Genomic DNA, 26,067 nt, shown 5'->3' with positions numbered 1-26,067 from the left:
TTTGAGGAAAAAAGAAACATGTAACTTCTGTGTATCTGGTTTTATCTTATAAATGAGTAAGGCACCACAAAGGCAGTGTTATCTACACATGCAGCAAGTCACGGCCCAGGAATATTTCACTAAAGAACCACGTTTCATTCACTTACGAAACTACATTTCTGCTTCTCCCAAATATACTCCTATTTTATTAGGATCAACTAATCAACAAGAGGTCAGAAATCAGGCAAATTCTGCTTTTTCTATAGGATTTTAGTTATCAGCACTGACACATTTTGTATTACAGGGTTCAAGAATTTTATATAAGAGTGAAGTAGGGTGGCTTTTTGAAAAGGGGCATGATGGAACACATAGTCTCTGTAAACAACTAAATACTTGAGAAATTAGGAGAACAGAATGAATAATTGGGTGAGGGAAGGAGCAAAACGGGCTGTGTTTTCCATCATCAGCAACATTTTCTGATCAGCCATTAGAATAGGTTACAAAAATGAAAGGAAAAAAAAAAGTAACAATTGTTTTGCAGAAGTGTTCACAGTTGAGATTGTCCAACTCTCTCAGCAAGAATTAAATGCCTAAGTGATCTTCCCTACCTACAGAAAAATGAACTAAAAATATGAGGTGCAAGTGACCTTGGGGAGCTGAGGTATTACGAAACCCTTTGTCTTGATTTTAAGGCTCCTAAACAAATTTCATACCGTTATCCCCACATGTTCTTTTCTTTGTGAGAAGCAGGACACTAGAATAGATTAGAAAACTCCTCTGGAAAATTAAAACATAAAAAGTTTAATTTGTTTCTTTTTGTTTTAATTGCAACTCCTGCTCTTGTCCACCTATTTGCTTTTTCAGCTAGAGAACTGTATTCATGCTCTGGGGACTGTCTTTCAGCAAAAGGTTTTTATATCCTCAGAAATGCTAATGAGCCTCTGGTATTAAATAAAATTAAATAATAAATAGTCTTTAAAAAGACTAAAAGCACTTTCCTCCTTAACTGCTTACATCTTTGTCTGTGACACAGCTATTTCATTAACTTTCAGTCACCAGGGAGCTCTCAAGAACAAAGACTCAAGTTGTCATTGTAAGAATTAAACTGAAAAAGAAATGAGAGGATTTCATTGTTTTCTCTTGAAGAATATCACAAAATAATGAAAACAGTCCAATTTTTTCCCCCTTTTTAGGTAAGCTCCATACTTCAATCAAATGCACTTCTATCAGCATTTACTGACCATGTTTTTAGCCAAAACTGAAGTAATAAAGAAATTGTCCACTGTTGTCATTAAAAATACAAGTCAACAATCACCTTACAAACAAGGAATTGAAATTATTGGCCAACCAAAACACATTTTCTGGAACAGTATACTCATTTGTTTGGTCCAACCAAGAAGAGACATTTGCTACTGAAAAACATCTGTGTTGTGTATATATGCATGCTGTTTATTTATACACACACATTTATCAAGGTATCTGAAGCATGAAGCCCACAGACAGGTGTATTCTCAAAGAAGGAAGCGCACAGACAGCTCAGATGGCTCAATATTCATCAGGGCCTGCCAACGCCTCTTTCAAATTGTTCGTATTTATTACACCGTGCCAAGACAGCAGACGACAGGATCCTAGAAGCAGAGCTCTTTGTAGAGGATGGAAAACATATCTGAAAATTGTAAGATGGCAGAGGAATGATGAGACTCTTGGCACTGCTACAGCAGCATGGCAGGCATCCTCCTCCTACAAGGACTGCACTCTGTGCAAGCCCATGTATCGATATGCACATCTTAAAATTAATCAAGATACCTAGAAGTCCAGCAAACGGACAGGCCAGAGGAGGAAAGCAAAATGGTGTTCAGCAAAACACATGGCAGTACCTTCCTTAAATACATGTAAACACCAGAATAATCTCCCTGATCTACCAATCTTCCAGGTGTTTGAAGTAAGTGACAAGGTTGCCAATAATAAATGCTGAACCATACCTGATGCACAGCACTGAATCCTGCGGAATTTGTCAGGCCATTGGCTCCCTGGTAAATCCCTGTTGTGCCTAAGGGAAAGAATATCACAGTCATAAAACACACCAGCAATCAAAGTAACAGGATATATTAATATAAATAATTTCCAACAGGAAATAAAGTACTTGCTCACTACAAAAAAGTATATAGCAAATCTTGACAAATAAAGGCTGTAAAGATTTAGGACTATTACTGAGGTCTGCTTACTGAAAGGCATTCAAAGACAACCATTACATACACTAAAACGAACATGGATCTGGGAAACAAAGCTGGAAAACAAGGATTCAACGCAAGTTTAAAATTCATTTACTTCTTTTTCCAACAAATAATGGAAGAGTATTTTTTATCATCATCTTCTGTAGGAAAATTCCTCAGATTATGTATACAACCATACACACACTCTTTAATGCATAAGTATGTCCTGGAATCTGTCCTTATGGACCAGGTACCTGGGAATTTTTAGAAGACTTTGAAAATTTGTTCCCTATTGTTTATATCACAAACATAAGAACAATATTGCTGAGATTTCTGGAACAGCAGGGAGCAAAAACATTGCTTCACCCTGGGACATTAGGAAGAGAAAGGATGGACAGGTGAGTTTAGATGGTTCTGTCCCAAATGAAGCCACTGATGTCCAGCCAGGCCTCCTTAGCTGGAGGAAGCATTACCACAAAAATTTTATGGGCAGAGAAGTAAAGGTTCAGAAAAGATCTGCAGGGACACTCCTCCTTTGCCTCCCAGCAGGGAAGTGGTAGGAGAGTTGCAGGATCCAGGAGATGGGAAGCTTGCACCCCTGGCAAGTTGTAGCCTTGATTTAACTCCAGTCTATGCTGTTTTCTATTTCAAAATTTTCCATTTCACGTGGGTGGAGAACTTCCCCTTGAGTTTGTGCAGTTTGATAAGAATCTATACCAAAGTCGTATTCCAGTGTTTTGCAACAGCACTTGCTCCAAGGACTGGCTGTTCGCGTACAAGAGGCAAAAGCTGGACTATGCCATATCCCATCCTAATGGAAGGCAAGAGGCTCCAAAGAGCACTCAAACCCACTACTTCCACAGTGAGAGAGATATGATTTTGGTGCTTCATGGCCATAGTGGTCTCTTGTCTGTGCTTCATTTTGCCACCTTGATGTACCATCAGACAGAGCCCTAATCAGGCACTCAGCTTTTTTTTTCCTTATCTGGTTTCTTAACATGTGAATGACTTTGAGCAGTGCTGTTTTAACCGTATGACTCCCTGCATGTCTTCATGTGGCAACCCTTCTCCAAAGATCCACTTGCTTGTTTTTATTTTAAGACGCTAGATTAGCTAGGGAATGGACAGCTGAACAAACTCTACTCTGCCAAGCGCAGCTACAAAGCACACACACTGCGAAATAAATCTCAAGCCAAAAAGAAACAAGGGGAGGACTCTGCCCTCCAGAACTAATTTGCTGCCACATGTCGTCTTTAAAAAGAAAAGGGCAGAGAGGGGGAAAAGAGGGTGCAGGTGACTCCCAGGTACCTGGAGACCTGGGTCTCCCCAAGTCCCCTGCATATGCTGGCTAGGGAGCTGAGCCAGCGCAGGTGGGTTCAGGTGATGCCTCCTCCTGGCATTCAGAGGCAACTCTGGGTGGATCAGTATCCAATCCCTCCTCCTCCCCACAGCCCATATGGGGAGACTGCCCAGAGCAACATCCTGAAGACGGCAACACATTCAGCTATTGGCATTTCCCCACCTCCCGCCCATGCTAGGCTTTGCTTTTCTGCAGAGTTTTTAAAAAAGTCACGAGTATGCAGCAGGATGAATATATTCCTGTGGTAACTAAGCATTTCTCACCACTGTGAAGGGGAGTAATAGAGCCCCAGCGCTTACAGGCAAAAACAACTTTCACAGAACACAAAACAGCTCTTGTACACCAGAGCTCAAAACAATACAGGGGGGAATTTTTGATCTTCCTAAACTGTCATTTAGAAACAATCCATCATCCTTTATTAAAGCTGTCAAGAGGGGATGAGTTACCTCAAGGGACTCACGCTTTATGTGTAAATTGTGATGAGAACATGTTTATTGCTGTGCTACCTGCACATCATACCATAGCTTCCTGGTTTCCAAACAATCAGAATTATAAAAAGAAGGAGAGATCTGCACAAGTGGAATGAACTTACTCTGAACTTCGCACCAGCTGTGCAAAGCGAGTGTGTCCATGCACGCACAGGGTGGGTATGTGAGCAGGGAGAAAAGGGTAGGGGTGAGAGGTGGGGGAACGACTTGTGCTCCATAGCTTCCCACAGTACACCGTGACTAGACCCTATGTGGTGGATTTTACACTGTGGTTTTGTAGAATATATTTTTGCCATTTTAGCTGAGCTACCCCAGGTCCAAGTTCAGGTGTCCCTACAAGCTGCTGCAGTCTCGCTCCCTCTACCCAGGGGATTTTTCAAAAGGAAGGACTGTAGTGCAGAGACAGAAACTAAACTTCCTGATTTTTCACCTGCATATTTAAATACTGGTGAAGGTACTTAAGACTGGCATTTCCTATAACCTGAAGTTCAACAGGCCTAGGAATAGATTTTGGCAACTCAGGTTTTTCACTTGTTCTGGCCCCAACATTGTGTCCTGACCAAGCAGGAGTATCATTTGGGCATAGTTTGTCTAAACTGAGATCAAACACAACTCTCTTTCTGCCCCTACACATCGCATTTGGACAATGTGACACGCCCCCCCCCCCGGGTATACCTTGACAGCTGCTAAACTCTATCTCTTGGTAGCTCAGTATTGTTAGAGCAGAATAGTTACAGATGAGGAAACTTGAGACAAACAACCAAAGCTAGTAAAACTTGCAATTTCTTCCCAGCTGAACAAGGATGAAAAGCTGGGAGGGAAAAAAAAAAAAAAAAAAAAAAAATCAATTATCTGCATGGAAAAGAAAGTTCTTGAAGATTCAGGTTCAGAAATATTTCATTTTAACATCAACCTTTGTCTTGGGGACTACAGCTGTTTCATGGGAGCTACTATAGCTCAGTCCCTGTTCCACTTTATAGGCTAGACTGGAGAGACCACACTTTCAATGATGCACAATCAGTTCAAATGTAAGGAAAACAAACAAGCACCACAGGCAATGAAGACAAGGATAAACCCTCTCTCTTCATGAGCAGAGAATGAGGCCTGCTAGTTACAGTTTCTGTGAGCAGCCTTGTAGAATTCAGCAGTTCAGAACACATCTCAGAACTGGCCCCAAATGTTTGCTTTTCATCCCTAAGTTGTTGATAAGAAATAAACATTTCCATAATACAATGAATTCTGCCACATACAATTTCAGTTTTGCATCAGTAAATTTTACACTCAAGAAATGCTGGAAAATTATCAACAGACCTTGCATACTGGCATTATCAATTTAGCCTTATTCCCTGTGTAATCATTGTTTGTAAATGCTTTCCCAGGTAATAGTACTTCTTGTAATATTCAGAGATAGAATGGAATGACACTAGAAAGTGGTGCTTATATGGAACGGGGCACGCCTAGGAAGCCTCTTGGTAAGCAATGTACATGAATGTCTGCCCCCCTCCCATTTCTGAGCAGATACTGCCCATTTCTACAGGACTTTTGCTTTCACATATATTGGCTTCTTTTCCTGACCTCTGAAGACAGTGCACTATCTCAAACTGCAGCTGATTTTACGTTTGCAATACTGTAGACGTGCAAGTGATTTGTTTCCATCTATCTTGGTAGCTCAATGTCAAGTAATTGCATTCAAACTCCTACTTGCAAATCAGAAACAAGCCTAGGATCTCTCCCTTTGGATCTTCTCCATATGGAATATGGTTCACATCTGTGTTCAATCAAACCAGTTGCTAAATGTCACAATGCCCTCATTCACAGGTAGCTTAAAGAACATTTAGCTGGTAATAAAACAATCTGGACTCTAGAGAAGGATAGCTCTTCAGATGTATGGTACTGTAAATGTTCCTGTAAAGTATGTATATCACAAACACACTTGCATTAAAAGACACCGCATAAAAGGCGTGCATATGCCATACACATTCAGTGCCACGACTTTTCCTTGATAAGTAGATGTGGTCCTTCTCTATATGAGTGTCCAAGGGCAACATGTATAGAGAAACTCTTTGTGAGCTGATTGATGGTATATTCCTGTTCTCGTACAGATGGATTTCATTTGCTATTTTCCCCTCATTCCCTTCTTAATTCAAGTATTTTAAAAATCTATGCCATGGTCAGTGATAATTTCAATGGTGTGTGATCTGGACTGTGCTCCTGCAAAAATTTTCATGCCAGTTTCTCCTTCCTCTCAGTCTCTCCCTTTCTGTCTTTCAGTCACTGCAATAACAGGCTGCATTTCTTCCCCTCCTTTCCAGGTAAGAGCAAGTGAAGAAAATAAGGGAATATTCATGGTTATTTTCAGTATCTTCAGACTAAGCTCTGGCATTGCTAAAAAAAGTTCTCTTTCAGCTTATGAATACACAGCACGACATAGGGAGTTGTGATTACAGAGACAGGATGGGCCTGTGGTATAGTTCAGATGAATACCACAGCAAGCTTTGAAAATCAGGTTTGTGTCCTTGCATTTCACAGGTCAGATGGGCCCTGACATCAGGGAGGTGTTCTCCAAGTCACCTGTGCTGCTCAAAAGAGAATAAGCTGCTATATTTAGAAGAACAAATGGTTTGCCCTTCCAATATTCAATTAAATACTCAACAATCAGAGGAGGAGATAGCCAGGTTCAACACAGGTGGACAGCAGGGAATTTATCACAGCTCTCTAGGTAGCCAGCAGCAATTGTGAGTCCATCATGAACACTCAAAAGATGGAACACTGGACTGAAATGAGTGTGTTCAGAGGGTGGCTACCATGGGCACTTCTGAATATGCTTGAAATAGAACAACAAAGCTTAGATCCAAGTGTTTCCTCTAACTTGTAGATGAATTGCACGGCAGTTCCAGGGAGAGTTCTCTCAAAGGATTATTTGATCACTTAGCACTAATAAAATAAATGCCTACAGGGTTCAGCTGAATTGCATGGTATTTTACAAGCTTGCATATAATGGCTTGTGTATTCTTGCATCAGCGAGCTGTTTTCCTACAGGAAACAATGTTGACTGAGTGATGCAAGGAAAGGCCTTAGTCTAACTCCCAGCAGAGTGTGCATTACTCTATGCTACGAAGAACATCTGGCTGAAGACTTGCATGGTCATTCAGAAATGTTCTTTGCAGTGCTTTAGCTCTCTGACAAGCTAATGTTTCCTGCAGTAAATATTGCCTTCTTCAAGCTGCTACTTTTTTAGTGAGAGGTTAAGCACTCATCAAAATTACCTCCCACTAGCTATACTCCAGTGCCTTGTAAGGTTCCAAATCCTACAACATCTGCCTGCATTTATTGGGCAAGAAAACTCATAAAATGTTGCATGGCTGTCAGCTGTGAAGGTATTTCAAGACTATCTGACCCGTTAAAGAAGAAGAAAAACTCAACCCATATGTACTTTGCAGCATATTGCTCAACTGTTTGCCATTAGGTATAATGAACCCTTCCCCAAAAACAGTCTTGTATTTCTGTCTGGAAGGGCTCAGACAATATAGGGAAGAGCACACTACATTAACCTAGATGAAAAGCATGATTCTACAATGCTATGGCACTTCGCATCAGCCGTGTCTATTAAAGGACATTGCTCCCAGAAGCATATGAACGCCTCCTGCAGGTAATAGTCACCGATACGCAACCCATTTAAAATATGTCCGTTTGTCTCCCACTACAACCCCATTCAGTCCTGCTAGCCTGACCAGGTGTTTGAGGGCACTTTCAATGGTGATGTAAAACACATTTTAAAGTACAGTTTTTCTGAGTCAAATCTCTTCCCCTGCTGCCTGCTTCTGGGAGTACTCAACCCACAGAGCCTCAAAGAGCTTTAACAAGTGATGACCGGTGCAGTTTTAAGGGCCTGGCTTTTACCATCCTTTTGAGCCTGGTCACCTGTATAGCTCAATCCAGCTCAACAATAGTGTTGAAAGTGCTGGGATGGTTTATATTTACTCTCAGGATTTGAACCATGGGAAAGCAATTAAATTTTATTATATTTTGAGAAAGTGTTCCTTTTAACCACTCCTATCAAATGATGCTGCAGCTATAGAAGGAAATCACACTGGATTGTCTTCAAAAACAAATCACAAAAATGTTTTAGGCCAAAAAGTGAACATCCTTACAATAATGATGTAGACTGTTTCTGTGCAATCCCCTGTTGAAAAGACAACCAGCAAAACTGACTTTATTTGGGTGACTCCATGGACACCAAAGATTAAAGATTCCTCCAGCTGCAGTTTCATCCTGGACACAATCCTCCACTGACAGATAACAAGACATGATAAAGGAAAGCTGGATTTGCCACCTCCTGTGTTTAGTGGCTACAAGATTCCAGTTCCCAGGTCAGCATTAAAATCTAACTAGCCCTATAACATCTGCTGTCATGCAACTGGGGATAAAAATCTGGCCTGTGAGCACAGCCGCTGTTTAGCAATTCCCTTCCCCTTGAGCAAGGTGAATCTCTAAATACCAAATGGAAAATAAAAGAGCTGTCTGGGCAGCGTGGTCTCCACTCTTTGACCCATCACTTAGGATCATGGTAACTCTCTACTGAATACTCTAGAGCCAGGCATTTGCCCCAAGGCTTTTCCAGCCACTCTATGCACTGCTTCAATACTGCAGTGCCTCCAGGAAAACAACCACAACAGTGGCCAAGAGTGGATGCTCAGAGGAAAGTGTAAGAAACAGGACAAAAGCAGAGTGAACTTTGCCCTGGTATTGCCTTGTCAGCTCTAATTAATCTGCCCGTTACAGACTTTCTAAGCCAAGTTTATATCCTCCTCTTTTTATCTTTAATAACTGTCAATGGACTCTTCTTCAGACAGTGCAGGTATTCTCACAGTTCTAGAGGTCACAGTATTGTAGTGCAGAAGTTTCAGTGTTTAAACCCTCCCAATATAAATAGAAAGTGCATCCAAAATGACATATAAAAAAGCCCATGCAAGAGCGTTATCCAATGCCAGCACATCAGTTAAGAAACTTCTGAGTTGCACAGCCTGCGCTACCTGAAGCAGGGTCAGACCTTATTTGTCCACAAACATCATCACAGTCTTTGACCGTATGACTGCATTCTATTTTTTCCACCAGAGCATTACCTCACACCAGTGCCTGGAAATGAGACAGAACAGAAAGCAGTACCAATACTGCACTAGCATCATGAATCTGATGTTTCCTAACTTTCAAGTGCTTGACTATGCAGGTATGATGTTTCCTGATGTAGATTTTTATATGTAATTTTACACTAGCTCTTCTATTGCCTTCTAGATATTTTCAGGAAAACATTATTAGGTATATTGAATCAATTATTCAGTGATGCTTCTATAACATTTTAGCATATACTATGCCAACTGCACTATAAGCTGAATAATCAAGGCCAAGTTCATAATTTCCCAAGCTGTTACCAACCTATGCCTTTTTTTTTTTTTTTTTTACATCCTACAAAAGTGATGAAAATAAAATCCAGAAACAGAAGTCTCTATGACATCCAAACATCTCTGTGACTGTTTTCTATGCTGATTTTGCTCATTAACCCATGTTTTGAGTATTCTGTCTGACCTCCACAAACACTCCCAAGATAGTCAAGCAGCAGGTTAGGGAAACGTCACTCCTTTCTTCTCTGTTGGCTCCCACTTCCTCATTATACCACAGACAAACTGTATTGTCTTTATCCAGTCGCGTCACTATTGTCCCCCTACCTTATTGCTTCTCTCTTATTCATAACTGTCATGCCTGCTTCCATCTCCCTGATGCTATCCTCCGTCAACCTGATGACAGACAGTCAAACAAAACTCTCAAGCTTCCTCCCCCACTGCTCTTCGCACTGAGGAAAGAGTTCCTCCTAAATATTTGCAAAACTGTATGTTTCAAAAGACTCATTTTCTGCAATTCCTCCAAAACTTCTGACACTGGGTAGGAGACCAAGATGCTCAAGTTAATACTAATCTGCATTAGAAGCAGTATTACTCTTTCTTTATACTTTTCCTAAATCTTCATCTACCCTAATCCATGAGCAAGGCTTATAGTTGCAGCAATGATGTACAAACAGCATCACCACCATCACTGGGCAGCACTCATACATTCTGTTTCAGTGTGAACACCCAGACAGCCAGCTAGACTTTACAGATATCAAGTCTGATCTTTTGTACAGGACAACCATCGAATTTTATCCAACACTTCCTGCAGTGAACCAATGACTTGTCTTACACTCAAACATATCCTTCTAAAACTACCTGTAGTAGTTCTTAAACACAGAGATCTGGACAGACACCTTGAAACACAGGGAACAAGCTAGAAGAATGACGCCTCATGAAGTGCAAGCCAGCTCTTCGCACCAGGCAGCTGGGTGTGGGCAGAGCCCTCCTCCACACATCCCTGTGGTGAAACCTCCTCTTGAGCATCTCAGCAGATGCAAGATACCTCCAAAGTAAATGCTCTGTCTCAGAGAAGATTCCTGGTTTTGGCTGTACCACCATCATCTCTACAGTTAATATCATTTTGCCATTACTTCTGAGTTTCCATGGGTGCTATTCAGCCATGAGAACCTGTGTCCCCACACAAGCTTTAAACCTTACCACAAACCCTGGTGTTCCCCAGGGACAAAGATGTTGACAATAAACCCCTGATGAGCCTGGACAGAGCAGGAGTTACAGATGATTTGTCAGCCCATTTCTCTCTTGCAAACACACATTTGCTCCCCTAGCTTCAAGATCATCCACCCTGGTGTCTACTCCTTCCAATAGCATTATCCTCTTCCCAAGTCCCTCCTTGTTTAATAATGACCAAGGAATGAGTTCCGAATGGAACCTCAAAAAAGCAGCAAATGGGAAAAGTTAGAGCAGGGCTTTGCCCTTGGTAGCAGTAGCACAGATCCTTGCAGCTTACAGTGCATCACTGTCAACACCTTTGCCTCTCCCCTTGACTTCCCTCTCCTGTAAGACAGCTCGTTTTAAAACAAAGTAAATGTAGCATGGTCAGCCCCTGGTGTTTAAAAATCTTTGAAAGGGAGACTGTGCTGTTATTCTGAGGAACCTTGTATTTACACTGTAAAAAGTGAGGTCTGACCCCTCCTGAAGAGAGGCCTCTCCCTGCTGAACTCACCATGGAGTGGAGCACAGCTTTACTGCCACAGTTTTAGACTGCAACTAATGCAAACCAGCTGTGAAGCAGAAGCTTTTGAAAGAGACTACTCATTTTCTACTGAGGTTTTAATTTTATGAATCTAAGGCATCTGAATGACAGTTTGCTGAGAACATGCTCTCACTCTCCTTTATTTTCTGGGACTTCAGATGGATTCACTATCTGTATGCCAAAGTGTGATCCACATTTCTCAAGTGTAGATTGAAATTTCCCCTTCTCACACATTTCATCACTAAGGACTTAAAGAATCAAGCTTAAAATTAAACGTGCCACTTCCTTTGCAAAATTCATGCATGTAGAGCTAACTATTCATGCCAAACAGATATTTATGGGCTCATATTAAAATATGTAACACACAAACTGGCACACAATTGCAAGAAACTCAGGCATCTCTTGGAAAAAAATTTGTCTAGATTATCCAGATATTAACAAGAGCCAAAATATTTCCAGCATAAGAAAACATTTCAACTGATTAAATATTCAGATTTTACTTGGTCTCAGGCCAGGAGAACAATTCATAAGCAACATATATAATTAGTCCATTTCAAATCAGCATTGCACAGAAGAAATGCTGCTTTCTATTCATTCATTATTTGACAGCTGATCAGAATGGACTCTACAAAGAAAACAAATGCTCAGCAGTAGCAAAGAATTTCACTGCGTAGGTCTTTGGCCCCAAATTTATGTCTGTACTGAACTCAATACTGCTTTGCAATTCCTTGGCAAAGGAAAGTTATCCCAGTTACATAACTGAATTTTCCTTTGTAATGTAAAAAGTATTTTGTGGGTAGATGGATTTGGATATTTAAAAAAAAAGAAGTGGTCAAGTCTTTTCTTGCCCAATGACAGTATCCCCAGTGGTCTTTGGCCACAGTTTTAACTGTTGTGCAACTTCATAGTTTCATACCAGCTGTCATTATAGCAATAATAACTGAAGAGCAAGGCATTGTCTAGGAATTAACGATAAGCTGAGAAGAGATGGCTTGATGTGCAATAAAGGGGTAACACATGCTCATGCGACCACAGGAAATGCTCTCTAAGCTGGCTGCTATTGCTCTCTCTGCATAGGTGATGGTTTTCTACAGTAGCTAACATGCTAGCACAGTTTTCTCTTTGTATTTTACATAACTCACTAAATGATAAGTTTCTTATATTCCAAAGATTTCTCCCCCACCCTCAGCAACAGCAAGCAGTTTCCTCAATCGCCAGTTAAGACGGTAAGCTCTTTGGGGCAGAAGTTGAATATAATCTTTGTGGTTTATGTTCAATTTCTACTACTGAATAGTAATTTTACCAAAAGTCTGAGCAAATCACTGAACTTCTAAATTATCAGAAAATTTAAACTTAGAAAAATGTGTGCTAAAAAGCACAATATACTTCTAATATCTAGCCTAGGATGTCGTTTGGACTGTAATTGTACACTTACATGAGGACTGATTAAGAAATGGCATAGGCCTTGAAGCAACGTTTTTTTACCAGCATTACAAATTTATCACTTTAAAGACAAAAATCTAACATAAGCTGTCGCCGCCTCTTCTGATTCATGACTCTAAAAATGAGTGGCATCCCCAGACTGGTCACATGCATATTTCAAATATCTTCGCTTCATTATGAAACAAATTAATTTTGTAAATACAATAATGACACAAAACAACACTGTATACAGCACTGGTTAAAAGAAGAGAGAAAAAAAGTCACTCAGAGTAAATAAGTGAATAGCATATTTCAGTCTATTTGAATGTTACTCAAAGTCTGATGATATACTATCACATCCACTGTTACATGGCAACTAAAATCATTATTTCAATCTATAGTACCTTTGTGATGTAATTTCATGTCATTTTTATGAGCTATGGAACTTGCCAACCTCATCTTTTATATTTATATAGGTGTGACATACTGCATTAGCTATTTGGCTTAAAAACCCTTCCACATTTAATTTATTTTCATGCTAGGGAAGCACAATCTGCTAGGGAAGCATGAAAATAGATTTCCCCTCCTGGCTGGCTGTAAAATAGGGTTTTTTTCTTTATGTTCTTAATGACCAAAAGAATGTTCTATTCTGATTCTTGCTTTTTAGTGGATTCTGTTCTCGCTCAAGAACCAGGATACAGTTGATAACTGGAATTAAAGATGAAAAGCTGAATGCTACCCCAGTACACCTGCATCATCTGTGTTTGTAATGAAAACGAACAGACTTAAGAGAGAGCAGAATTTGGCTTCAGAAGTCCCATGTTACTGACAACAGCCATCAGAGAGGTGAGGCTGCAGCCCAACACATGCATCCCAGCCAGAGTTAACACTGGTACCAAAGAAACATGAGAGCAAACAAACCAGCACCAACTATGTTGGCACTTACTGAAGGAGAACATTTGTCCTAGAGCCCTGTGAGACAAAGTATTTGTCACCCAAGAGTTCATTTATTCCTTGGTGACTGACGTAACACACCTACGATAGGTGCCTATTTGCTGGCTGGACCATGTAACTCATAAATGAGGGGACAGTGAGGAGGAATCACATAGGCTGCACAATCTGCTCAAGATTCACAGTCTGACCACCCACGCCCGCCCGTGGATGACTTCACTATATTGCTCTGGGAGCTGGTTCTCAATGGAGGCAAAAAATACCAAAGTTATTTCACTTATGCACTTGAGCTATTACCATATTACAATACTTGCAGAGCTTAGCTTAAAATATTTTTTTCCTCACACTTTAGAATACAAAACTGAGCAGCACACACTCCTGGAGATACCTTGCCTTGCTTATCCCCTGCAAGTCACTCTCTTCAAGACCCCTCTTTCAACATTTTGTCCTTGAAGTGGGGGTTAAGAGCTTGACTCTTAAAAGTCTCCCTGAAATTTGATTTTATAAAAACATGTAAATAAAAATTTGCCCTTTTCAGCTGGTTTAGACCATCAACCAGAGTCCCTGCCTGAGTCAGCAATGGCGTGACCAAAAGGACCGATGGGAACTTAGCAAAAGTCTCAATGGTCCTGGAGCTGGGCAGCACTGAGAGTTGCTTGCTTGCATTAGGGAGACAGTGATCACCTCCCCACCTCCAAGTGCTGTGGCGTGGGAAAACACTGAGCACACATTCCTCGGTAGCACTCAGCACAGGAAGGCTCCTGGCTTCTCACTCAAACCTTTCACTAGCACTCAGCAAGGTAAATAAACTGTACGATCAGGGAGCTTGAGACTGTTTGTCTCACAAGCAAGGAGAAGTAGGGTGGAAATACTTGTTTACAACAGGAAGACACATTTACTCCTGCTCCCTTTGCCTTGGAGTAAGCACCTGCCACTTGCAGAAACTGTTTTTCTCTGTTTTCTTTTGCATTAAAGGCTTAGTGAGCTGGCTGAAATGATCTTCCTGGCATAAAAATCTGAAAAGAAGAGATTTCACCTAGTAACATAGCATCGCCCTAGGGAAAATTATCTGAGAGCACTTTGGGCACTTTCAAGCTCATACACATACACATGAAGTTCCTCCCAGCCTGTTTTGGTACAACACACGGTCGTGTCACTATTGTTTGCAAGTATAACATTTTCAAGTGCTGATGCACAAAATTTGCTTGTCTAAACCTCTTGATTGAACAAAGGGGCCATCTTAAAAACTTCAGTCCCAAGTGAGTCAAGAGTTTGCCTTCTCAGGCAAGAAGCTCAGATTCTCCCAAGCTAACACAAAGCACATGTGGAAGCTGTGTTCTGGGGAAACAAAAAACAACAGAAACCTAGACAGGAATACGGAGATCTTCCAAGGCAGCAAAAGAAAACACCAGTACTTTGTCAATAGCGGTGTTACAGCCATCAGTATCTAATCATATAGCAGTTAGTCAGGAAGCAGCATGGCTGCTATTGCTCTGGGAGAGCACAGACCTGGCACTTCAACCTATCGACGAAGCTGTGACACTCCAGCACCTACCTAACTGCTGGTAACTGCCAGCCACAGTTTTACTAAAAAGAGAGGACTTCCACTGCTGACAGTGTAACACAATCTCAAGACAACATTGGTATGTTCAAGGAGCAAAATAGAAGCCAAAAACTGGACTCCCAGTAGGAGTTGGACGGATGAAGCTTGTAGGAGTCAAGGTAACAAAAAACCCGCAAAACATAGGCTATGTTTTGTTGGGTTTTTTTGGGTTTTTTTTGTGCCACATTCAACCCAGGCATCTCCAGCATGTCCTATGAAGGATTCAAGCCACAAAACCCACCTTAGTGTTAGAGGTATGTGCTCTGACAAAACTAGCACATCAAGTCTCAGGAGAGGGTCACGTCTCAGTCCTCAGCTTTCTTAAATAACTTCTAGAATAAAATGGGTTTTACCTTGTTTCCCAGTTTTCATAACTGTTTAGGATTTATTTGCTCTCAGACTTAAAATCAAAGTGGATGTGTCTGTCCACCTTTTACATTCAGGGTTGAGAAGAATTGAGAGAACAGAGACAGTTTTGCAAGGGGGATAGCTAAGTGTAATGACAAAAAAGGGCATTTTGCCTGGAGGTTTTAAAAAAGACCCCCAACAATATCAAAAAAGCAAAGTGAGAGACTTTATGTCTCTCCTTGTCCATGCCTTCTACAAGAACTTGGGAAAGCCATGCAATTCCTCTCCAGTTTTCCAACCCTTGGAAAATATCTGAGGGAAGGACAGAGCCAAGGCAGAGCTTTATCCTAGCGCGCATTTGCCTTCCCTCCAGCGAAGTCCCTCCCCCTTGGATTGACCTTTTTCCTCCAGTGAAACAGCCTCTCAGACAGCTCACGTGCATGTGGTACAGACAGACTAGCACTGCTGCCCAGAGAGCTGCTGCAGTTGTACTTGAGCTGCTTTTAAACTAGTGAGTCTGGATACATATAGCCACAGCACGAAAGGGTGCAGCACGTTTAGCCTGCATGGCTGATGGGCTTCCTGACTCCTCCCATTCACCAGCACCTAAATTGTGCAATTTTAAAGTACTTGAGGTATGTTCATTTGGGCTACTGTCACATCTTTGACAGTAATGAAAGTATTTGCTAAGAAACAGCAAGAATATTTGCATTTTGATCTCTTGGAAATGTTTTTTCAACACTTGTCTCAGTTCACGCACTCGCGGCAATTCATGCTTAATGCAAGGCACTTTCAAACGCAGGTGTGCTGAGGTTTAGCAGAAGACAAAATCTAATCTTTACTTTTTACTAGTCAAGTTCAATACAAATACCAAAGTGGACTCAGAATATGAGGCCTACAGGTGAGGAATGAAACTCCACTCCCAGGGGACTCAAGGTAGAGGCACAGAGATGGAGTGACATTTTAAGGACATAATCTATTTCTCAGAATATATTCCTTATTCTTCTTGTATGTAAAACGATTGATAAAGCTGAAATGGTTATGCTATGGTTCCTCTCATCTGCTATTGTTTTGTTAGTATTTATCACCATTCTTTGCAGGATTGCCTGGACAGGTGTTTTTAAATTCAGATTACACAGAGTATATCCAAATTTTAGTACTCCTCCTCCAATTCATGCTTAATGACTCAGCAAGTCCTAGGAAAATAAAAAAATAACTTTAAAAAAATCAACATAATTCACAAAGATCAGGAACAGCACACACTGGAGGAAAAAGCACATGGAATACTAGCCAAATAATGACAACCTGCCATATGCAGTTCAGGTTTCTGACCAATAGCACCAAAATGCTCAAAGAAATCGAATACCATGCTAGAAATGGGCTAAAGGGAATCACAAATGAAATTCCACTATTTTCATTTACTTTACACTTCTTGGCAATTCAGATTTAAAACCTTTCATGACTTTCTTGGAGTTGGCAAATCAACATTAAATCTCCTGAGAGATGGTGTTTCATACAGCTTCTCAAATGGAATGAACAGAAAAGAACTTTATTTTTACAAATAAAAGTATATTTTGGCCTTCCTGGTTGTACAACAAAACAAAGTGTTATAAAGCTACAGGCACAACGCACTGTCTTTGAAGCCTTAAGGGAATCCAATTGATTATTTTATAATCAATTATTATTCTGACAACAATAAAACAGTTATTCTAAACTTACTAAATCTTAGCTCAGTAACCTTGAGGAAAAACCAGCTGCTTTCAGCTCTGCCCCTCTGAACCTTACCTTCAGCAGTCTGTAGGTAATTAATGATGTTGGTACTTTGGGAGTTAAAACAGGCAGATGTATCTTAGCAGGTATTAGTTATGTCTTAAGAGTAAACAAATTTTTTTTAGTATCAAGTTATCAGCTTTTTAAAAAAAAAAAGTTAGTGGTGAGAATATACAGCAGTTTAACCACAGAGCAGTTTGTTCAGGACAGCACAGGACAGAAGCGTAATACTAACATTACTGTTTGCATGAAGTGTAAAACCACCTTTGTTTTGCTTCCACTCAGAATCTAGGAATTCACACTAACACAACAATCCCAGGTATGCAGTCACAAAATTAATTAAAAAAAAAGAAAACAGTTTCTGCAGAAAGGCAAAGCTTATACTGATAATATGTGAAGTTTTGCTAGGGTATACTAGTGCTAAATCCAGTACCTCAGCCAGAAATTAATTCCTTGATGAGCAAAACAGACCTATGAAGACTTACCTCCTTCCCTATCCTGACTGCCCACACCTAAGCTTTTCACTGTAATTGCAAAAGAAGAATTATTGGTCTAATATGGGGGTACAGGATTCTGACTTCTGATAGCATATCCTGCAAGACACCAAGCTGTACTCACCATGCATCTGGTATGTGTACGGTGCTTGTCCGGCGGTTGGGGTACTGAAGCTGGATCCATAGCTAAGAAACCCACTCTGTCCTGGGGAATGGCTCAGGCTGTCCTCTGTTTTGATGCCTTTGGGGTATATAGTAGGAACCAAGACCAGAACATAAGCATTTGTCATAAAAGGTGTAAAAAAGCAAGTTTAGGAATTAACAATTTTTCAGCTAGATTTTAATCTAATAAACTCTTTTTCCTACACTTTCTTACATATATATATTTTTTTAATTATCTGAATTACCCAAACAGGTCTCTTTAATAGAGTCAAGTAACTTCATCACAAGTAATATCTGAGTCAGCTACATCCTGTATCCACACCTGAATGAACTTTTGCTAAGGTGGGGAAACAACCATGAATTGTTTTCAAAACCAATTTCTGAACAAATAGTTTTGTTTTAGAATTAAACAAACTCACTGACTCCTGAACTTTCTGAACAGTTATCAGATGCAAGCAATGATTAACAAAGCAACAAGTTCTTCAGTGCTCAATAACCTCAAGACTTCTGTTCTCAACAGAGTTATCTTTTACTTGCATTATATTTTTAGCTGTGGCAGCAAAATATTTATTGGCAAGTCATACAGGAGGGTTATCATCTATTCAGTTAGATATAACATACAGTTCAGGAACAATAGGTAAGCCCTGAAGCCACAAAAATCTTTTCATTACTAAAATCAGGCAATTAAACTGACAATTTACAGGGGGAACAGCAATAGCTGAATTAAACATTGCAAGATGAAACCTTTGCTGGTAGTGATTGGGGCTGATACTTTATTCTGAGATGCTGCTGAGATTGTACAGCTGTATTATTAAAATAAACAGCTGAAAGGTGCGTCTTATTATGAACCCTTTGGGCATGATCCTTCCCTCCTTTGCATGCCTATTTGCACAAAACAAAAAATAGCCATCGGACACACCCTGAGTGCTGGAACTAAACAAAGACCCTGTTGATGTTCTGGCCTTGCATTTATACACTTTCTAGGCTGTTGTCATCTTTTAGCACTTGTAGGCAAACTTGCCAAAAGACAAGTTGAATTCACATGCCTTTCAGCAAACATGCTGTTTTCTAGCTTAATGACTCTTAAAAGCAACAAGTCTGCATTTGCTCAGGTTGGGAATAAGTTCTCCCAGATAATGTTTTCTCTAATAAAAATCACTTATTTTAGCTTTAGGTGAGAATAGCTGCAATGCAATTTGAGCACAAGTTAGCAACAAGATGACAGTGCTGCACTGTGAAACGCAGGAAGTTTATTTGGACAGTGAATGAACATGTGTTGGTGCAAGCATCCAGCTCCATTACTGCTGGGGAAGCGAAGGGATTTGTGAGTGTGCGCAGAGAAGCCGCTTTTCATAACATCCCATGCTTTTCAATTACATCAGCACTCCGCATGCGAGCACTCAACCTACCCCAGCTACAATTAATCTTCAGCGAATGGGCCTTTTTGGAAGTCTAAAAATTGTTGTAAGACAGCGAAATAACTTAGCACCAAATTAATTTCCACACAATGTTCTGTTTTGTCTAGAAACTGGCTGAGTTTTATTTTTGTGCCTAAAGACAATACTGCTTCATTGTTCTTGGTTGTCAGCCAGATGGAGTTTTTCATATGCTGTGTTGAGTATCTTAGAGAGGGTATATGGGCTGGGGGAGGGAAATCACTGTTCAAGGATGCTAAGAGGTCATCTGCAGAATTTATAAGCAGCATATGGGCCTGACACATGTATGCCCTAAAGACTCTAGGCAGTAGCAAATGGCTCTACTTTCACCTGCTCTAACAGGACAACTGTTCAGAGTTTGCCTTGGAAATCAGCCAGCTGATGCAAACACACAAGTAGCTCCAGGAAAGGGTCTCAAAATGTTCCTCTCATCATCCTGGTAGAGCTTCAGCTCTGCCAAGCCCATTTCCCTGGCCTTCCAGACCATTGCATTCAATTTCCCTTCAGTAAAAGCCTTGTCAATGGCTGTATAAAACCTTCTTGTTGGGAGGGGATGCTGTTATCTGCCAAGCAAACAAAGGTGTTTAGGAGCACAAGAGAAACCAGGAGCGGAAACAGAACTGTGAAGCCATTTTAATACTGCAAGACTCGACACTCACAGGATCAGCTGGGAATAAGGGGCCCAAAGCTCTATGTTAAAGAGCTGTACCTAAGCAAGAGCAGTATCTCTTTGGTCTTTAGGAGTGGAGAGAACTTCCCAGCTCCCTCAAGAGCTCAGTATTTCCATGCAGAGCTTGAGGACGCTCTTAACACTTGGTTTACCAGGCATTCCCCCGTCAGGACTGCTGGTTTAATTAGTCCCCTGCCTGAATCCCCCAGCTGCTCCTGGCCAGCACCATCTCCCCACAGCTGCTAGCGAGGCTGTGCAGGAAAGCAGGGAACAAAGCTGACTGGGGCTAGAAATGTTTACTGCACCTACAGCTAACAACCGTCCATCTGAATACGAACTGTCTTGCAAAGCCAAAGTACTCTGTATCATTTCACCCATACCTTATTCTGCTCTGTGTCTTGCCTCTTCCGTAATAATATACAAAAAGTTTTTCTTAAAGTAGCTTGTATCGTTGAAACCCCAGGAAGGATCAAGGAAGGGAAAGTGTAGTTTACCTAAATATCATATTTACTGCAAGAGACTTTGTCTTGGCAGCAAGTCATGGGAACACTCACCAGCTACTACTCCTAAGCGGCACATCCTACTGAATCTGAGTTTCTCATGCTGCCTCATATCCTACTACTGACCAGCTCCAAACTTACCTAGTTTGTAAGACCATAACCCAGGATATCAAGACCTGATAGATAGTTCAAAGTAATCCTAACAATTTTTAACAAAGTCAGATATTCCTCTTAGCCTAAGAAGAGAACGTTGCCAAGACAGAAATGACCTTTCATTCTAAAGCTTAAGACTTCAAATATATTCTTCTAGGAGCAAGAGGAAGTTGTCCTCAAAGGTAACATGATGTCAGAGTACTCACTGTAGGAGGGTATGCCATAGGGCTGCCCCGGAGGTGGATAGGCAGTGTATGCAGCAGCCTGCTGGATTCCCGCACTGTATTGAGTCTGTCCATACGTTGCCATTGTTGGGAAAGATGGGACTGCCACTATATGGGGATAATGTCTATTCAGAACAAGAAAACAGAAGGTCTAAGGCAATAGTTACTGTACATGATGTTCTGGAGCACATGTAGAACATTTCTAGACATTTTGATAAAATAATATCCAAAGTATGATGGTGAATATTTTGGGAACTCAGAATTGACTAGACTGGGGCAACAGTTCATTTCAGTATACAGCTCCTGGTAGGAGGTATTAAGATTAAGCTACCTAAATGCATGGGGACTTTAAGACTGTGCAAAATATGTGCAAGTTAAAAAATAAAATAAAATCAACACTCTGATTTTTCATGTTTCATTTTGATTTTGCCAAACTAAGTGTCATGGGAAACCTCGGACATTTCAACATATTCCTCTGTGGTCACTCATAAACACAACAATATTCAAACTGATAAGGTTTGGAGTCACAGGGTACAAAAGTACAGTTCACAGTACCTCAAACCTTGTTTCACTCCATATCTAACAAGATTAAGAACCAGTTACTTCATTGGGCCAGAGACGTGCAGGGGAACAGGTGGATGGGCTTAGGCGAATGCTTTTTAAGGTGACAGAAGTCTGTACAAAATGACTGTTCAGCAAAACACGGTTTTTAAATTACAGCACTTGGCATGAGCACTCACTTTGTGGAGTACAGATGGAGAGGACACTGTGGTGCTGCTTTGCTGCTGCCTGGAAAACAAAATTAAAGGGTCTTAGATTTTCATCATGTTCTGTTCTATGTCCAAGCCGATACCAATGTTTTTACCACTGCTGGTTTGAGAAAAATATACAGGAATTAGAAGACTTTGTTTTTAGTGAATCTCCACAAACTGAAGTAGGTAAGAAAGTTATTCTCCACTTAACAACAACAAAAAAATATAGATTTAGTTTTTAACTGAGGATGATACTGATTGATTGAGCTACCAGTTTCTTCTTCTCATGGGACTCATGATATCAATCAATCATGAAGCTGGGCTTTGGTGGGATGATTCACATGCTAAAGGCTACAAAAGCAACTACTATGATTATTGAAGTGATTTAAGCTCACTGCACTTTTTGCCCTTTTGCCTTTTCTGGTACTGTCCTAGACCATGACTCACTTTCTTTAATGTTCATTAAAATACATCAAATTAAAACAAATAATAAAAATACAACATTGTAAATGTCCTTACTCTTGAATTTTTTGAGTTAACTATAACCTACCTTATTGACCTGTCAGCAATCAAAATATTAAACCAGTAGGAAATATATCACACAGGTTATATGTGCAGGATGCCTTCCAACGTACTGAACAGTTGTGTCCTGCAACACTATCAAAGGAAAATGTGCCACCAGCTTTATTTAGAGATAAATGTAGGTTTAATTAATGAAAATTAAAAAAAAAAAAATCTAAATTAAAACCTGCAAGTTGCCTGCAAGTTGTACTGAAAACATCACACCTAAATGCCACCATGAGTATTATATAGGTTGCCTCCATAATGCCATCCAAATTTTGCTTCTCGGTTGCTGGCTGGAGCTGCTAGATGTTATTACAGCACTATAAATGCCAAAACACCCTCACAATCATCAGTAATGACATTAGGCACAACAGATTCAGCCTCTCTATCTGCTGGCTGCATCAGTGAACACACCAGACTAATTGCACACAGCTTCTCCATGCAGGGAGAACATCAAGCGTCATGTTGTCCACTGACGGCAGCACCACCATCCTTGACATTGGCTGCTGGCATCTATAGTGTAATTTGTTACACGGGATAGGAAATATCACCCAATCGCATGCAGAAGATGATCTCTCAACTGCAGGTGCCCATGCTGCATGGAAAGGGAGATTCCTTGCAGTGCCCCCGATGCCTGACACCGCTACTGCCAGGCAGGAAACATCTGCAGTGCTGTCCCATGCATCGACAGGGGCGTACCCACAATGCTGTAGAAGGATTATCTTCAGTATGAAGTTGTCCAAAACAGCACCATTTCATTTGTTTAGCCGTTTGTAAGTTGGTGAATTAAACATTTAAAGCATGTTTTATTTAATTAAATACGCAAGTGCATATAAAGTCTAAATGCATGCAAATAATTCTATGGGTTTGAGTAACTAGTTACGCCATAAACATGGAGAGAACATCCAAAAAGCTCCAATATGCTCACACATGAAATGTTCGTTCTTCCTGATTTAACTCTCTTTTGAAATAGTTCTTTCCTACACAACCCTTTTTCACAACATTTTACATGGCTTTATCATTTTACATTATAGCATGGAGATTACACCAAACTATTTTTAAAAACACAGACATTTAATCTGATACCTTTTCAAACTACATTTCATTTAAAAATGCATTTTTATCTTTGTTCAGTTGTTTATGGAAAAACCCAATGGAGGTGCATGAGTTCTAACTAAAAATATTAATTACTAGATATTACTCTTTTTTAGAATGTTGATTTGTATAGTGTCTATTATATGTAATAATAATACTGAAAATATTAATTAAAAGATTTTTTTTGAATGTTAATTTCTATAATGTTTACTGTATGTAATAATACTGAAATTCTAAATTTCCTAGGAAACATAATACTGAGCTTAGCAAGACTGAGATGAATTTCCTAGGAAACAATAACATTTGATTAAAAGACGGAAGCATCTAAAATGCACACTTTCTTCAAAAAGGAGGCCCTTTTTTCACAAACTCAGAAATCTTCAGAGATAACTTTATTCAAAAATAAAAAAAAAATTAAATAATATCCATGTACTCCTTTCTCTCTTCTCCAGGATAATTGCAGTTGTGTAATAAGAACTACACATTGGGTTCTATCTAGAATAGATGAAAAATGTGAAAATAAAGGTGTCTGTGTTTAGGTGCTTACTGAACCCTTTTCTGCTTCTGAAAGCAAACAGCCTTTTTGTGGTAATGTTCCTGAGCCTCTTGGCTCTCTCCCCAGCAACCTGTCACCCAGCCGAGTCCTGCAAGCCAACTGTGACTGCTTTCTTGCTCCATGCATACCTTTAAGAGTCTCCCAACTGTTTCACGTGCAGTATTGGAACAGTGTTACTGCAGCATCGTTGCTTTAGGGAAGGTGGCTCTGCTAACAAAGGCACTGATGCCTGGGGGGGGAACAGGTTTCAGAGTGAGCTGGCCATGACTGCATCGACACTGCTGATTATTAAGAGAAAAACCCAGCTTGGGTACATCTATCTGTGCAGCAACAGACCCCAAGAGTCATCTGTCCACACCTATGCGCCAGACTCTAATGTCTTTCCTAGCACCATGCTGGACATCTGTTCCACACCCTTCCTCTCCTCTCTGGGTATGAAGAAGAAACAGAACAAACTTGCCCAAATACAGCCACTGTGATCAAACACACTTTCATCACTCACTCTCCGCTCCTCCTCCTGAGTGCTTTCCTGTGCTATATCCCTCTCATTGCACCCTCCTCCACAACAAGTTCAAGCCTTGTGCCCTTTCTTATCCCAACTTATCCTAAGTTGTCCCTCAGTTCTGCCAGAGCTCTCCCTCTGGCTGAGTACACCCCCAAAACACCACAGAAGGGCAAATATCACAGCTACAACCCCCTTGTGTCCTCTTCCAGGGTCCCCTACAGAGGAGCTCTGAGCACTGACCTGTTTGCAAAGAACAGCTCAGGCAGGAGGAGAGTGTACCGGGGAGGGACCGTGCAACCCATACAGCACTAATTGCTAACAGATCACCCTAATCACTGACAGAAACAAAACCGTAAGGGCTCCTTCTTCATGCCCTTACAACCCTGAAACACCTTAGAAAAGTAAAACTCACCAGCAACCCTGCCTTAATTCCTCTACCTATAAAATGTGGGTAACAGTAACCTATTTCCCAAGCATCAGACAGAGAGGTTTAGTTTAAAAAAAAAAAAAAAAAAAAAGGACAAAGGATAGTGTTATACAAATGTACATATTCATTTAAACATACAGATATAGAAAAACAGATTGTTTTTAAATCCAAAGCTGGGCTTACCTGACTCATCTTCAAACTCACTATGAAAAATTTGCTTTGACTTACCTGAAAGAAAACAGTTTAGAAAATTAAATTTTTAGATTGTGAAAAAAAAACTATACCGTTTCTTTCACACTGTTGTGCACTGCCTAACAGAATTGCATTGAATAGACTTTTTTAGTTTTCATTCATTTAATTCGTAATGCCTTTTACATTTGAAAAACAGCAGAACAGACAGTTTGAGCATAAGCTTAATTTCTTTTCTATTTGAAAAATATTACCTCTTCAAATTTTTATTTTCAAAAGAGGTAAGTACAGAGTAAATACATTTGCCAAGAATGCCAAATGGGGATTTACCGTGTGTGAATATGCAATATGCTACTGTCATTGCTAAAAAAAAGGCAAGTTAAACCTACATGTGTTTCTACCTGAAAGTGTAGGACTACAGGCAAAATGTGCATTTGAAAATTATATTGATATAACTGCACATCTCATGATAAGCACACATGAAAATAGCAGGCCAGACATCTTATGTGGACATCTACATAAGTAAGTATTGCAACTAGACTTGCTAAAATTAAAACTATATGTGTAATACAGAGCATACATTTGTGTGCATTTATTGCATTAAAATCTCTGGCAGTCTGAGACTTGATAAACACACAAGTATTTTCCTGTTCTTCAAATTAACAAGAAGTATTTTCAAGGGAAAGAGCATAATCGTGGTTGCACAGGGGATCATTCTGTAGAAAAATAACCATAATATTTCTATAAGAAATGTATTAACATGAGCTGTCACTAGCAAACTGGTGTCCAACAGTACAAGTGCTGTGTCGCCTCTTATTTACATCACATAACAACACATAGTTCCTGCACCAAGAAGTTTAAAAAATTATGTATTTAACAATCATTTCTAGCTCTAATCTTTCCTGCACACACATACATTTAAAAGGATGTTTCCTTTAGATTGTTATTCCTTTGGCTGCTTTTGTAAATAGGCAGTCATGATGTACGTGATTTAATCATGCAATTTCTAATGCCTTAGCAAACATGCAAGCAAAACATCTCCTTGGCTTTT

At 40.2% G+C, this 26,067-nt stretch overlaps 1 protein-coding gene across 9 annotated transcripts in view; it reads right to left on the bottom strand.

Annotated features, from left to right (window-relative positions):
- Positions 1-26,067, bottom strand: part of EYA2 (EYA transcriptional coactivator and phosphatase 2) — a 103,408-nt gene that overhangs the window by 33,170 nt on the left and 44,171 nt on the right. For 8 of the 9 annotated variants that reach the window (XM_075517319.1, XM_075517322.1, XM_075517316.1 and 5 more), the window contains exons 3-6: positions 21,669-21,717; positions 20,911-21,053; positions 17,908-18,024; positions 1,962-2,029 (exon numbers count right to left, since the gene is read on the bottom strand). In XM_075517319.1, coding sequence (XP_075373434.1) covers positions 1,962-2,029; positions 17,908-18,024; positions 20,911-21,053; positions 21,669-21,717 — 377 coding nt within the window. The remainder of the gene's footprint in view (positions 1-1,961; positions 2,030-17,907; positions 18,025-20,910; positions 21,054-21,668; positions 21,718-26,067) is intronic. The other variant, XM_075517325.1, reaches the window with a different exon arrangement.

Source organism: Mycteria americana, chromosome 14 (assembly GCF_035582795.1).
Source record: "Mycteria americana isolate JAX WOST 10 ecotype Jacksonville Zoo and Gardens chromosome 14, USCA_MyAme_1.0, whole genome shotgun sequence".
NCBI lineage: Eukaryota > Metazoa > Chordata > Aves > Ciconiiformes > Ciconiidae > Mycteria > Mycteria americana.
This window is presented reverse-complemented; position numbering and strand designations above follow the sequence as displayed.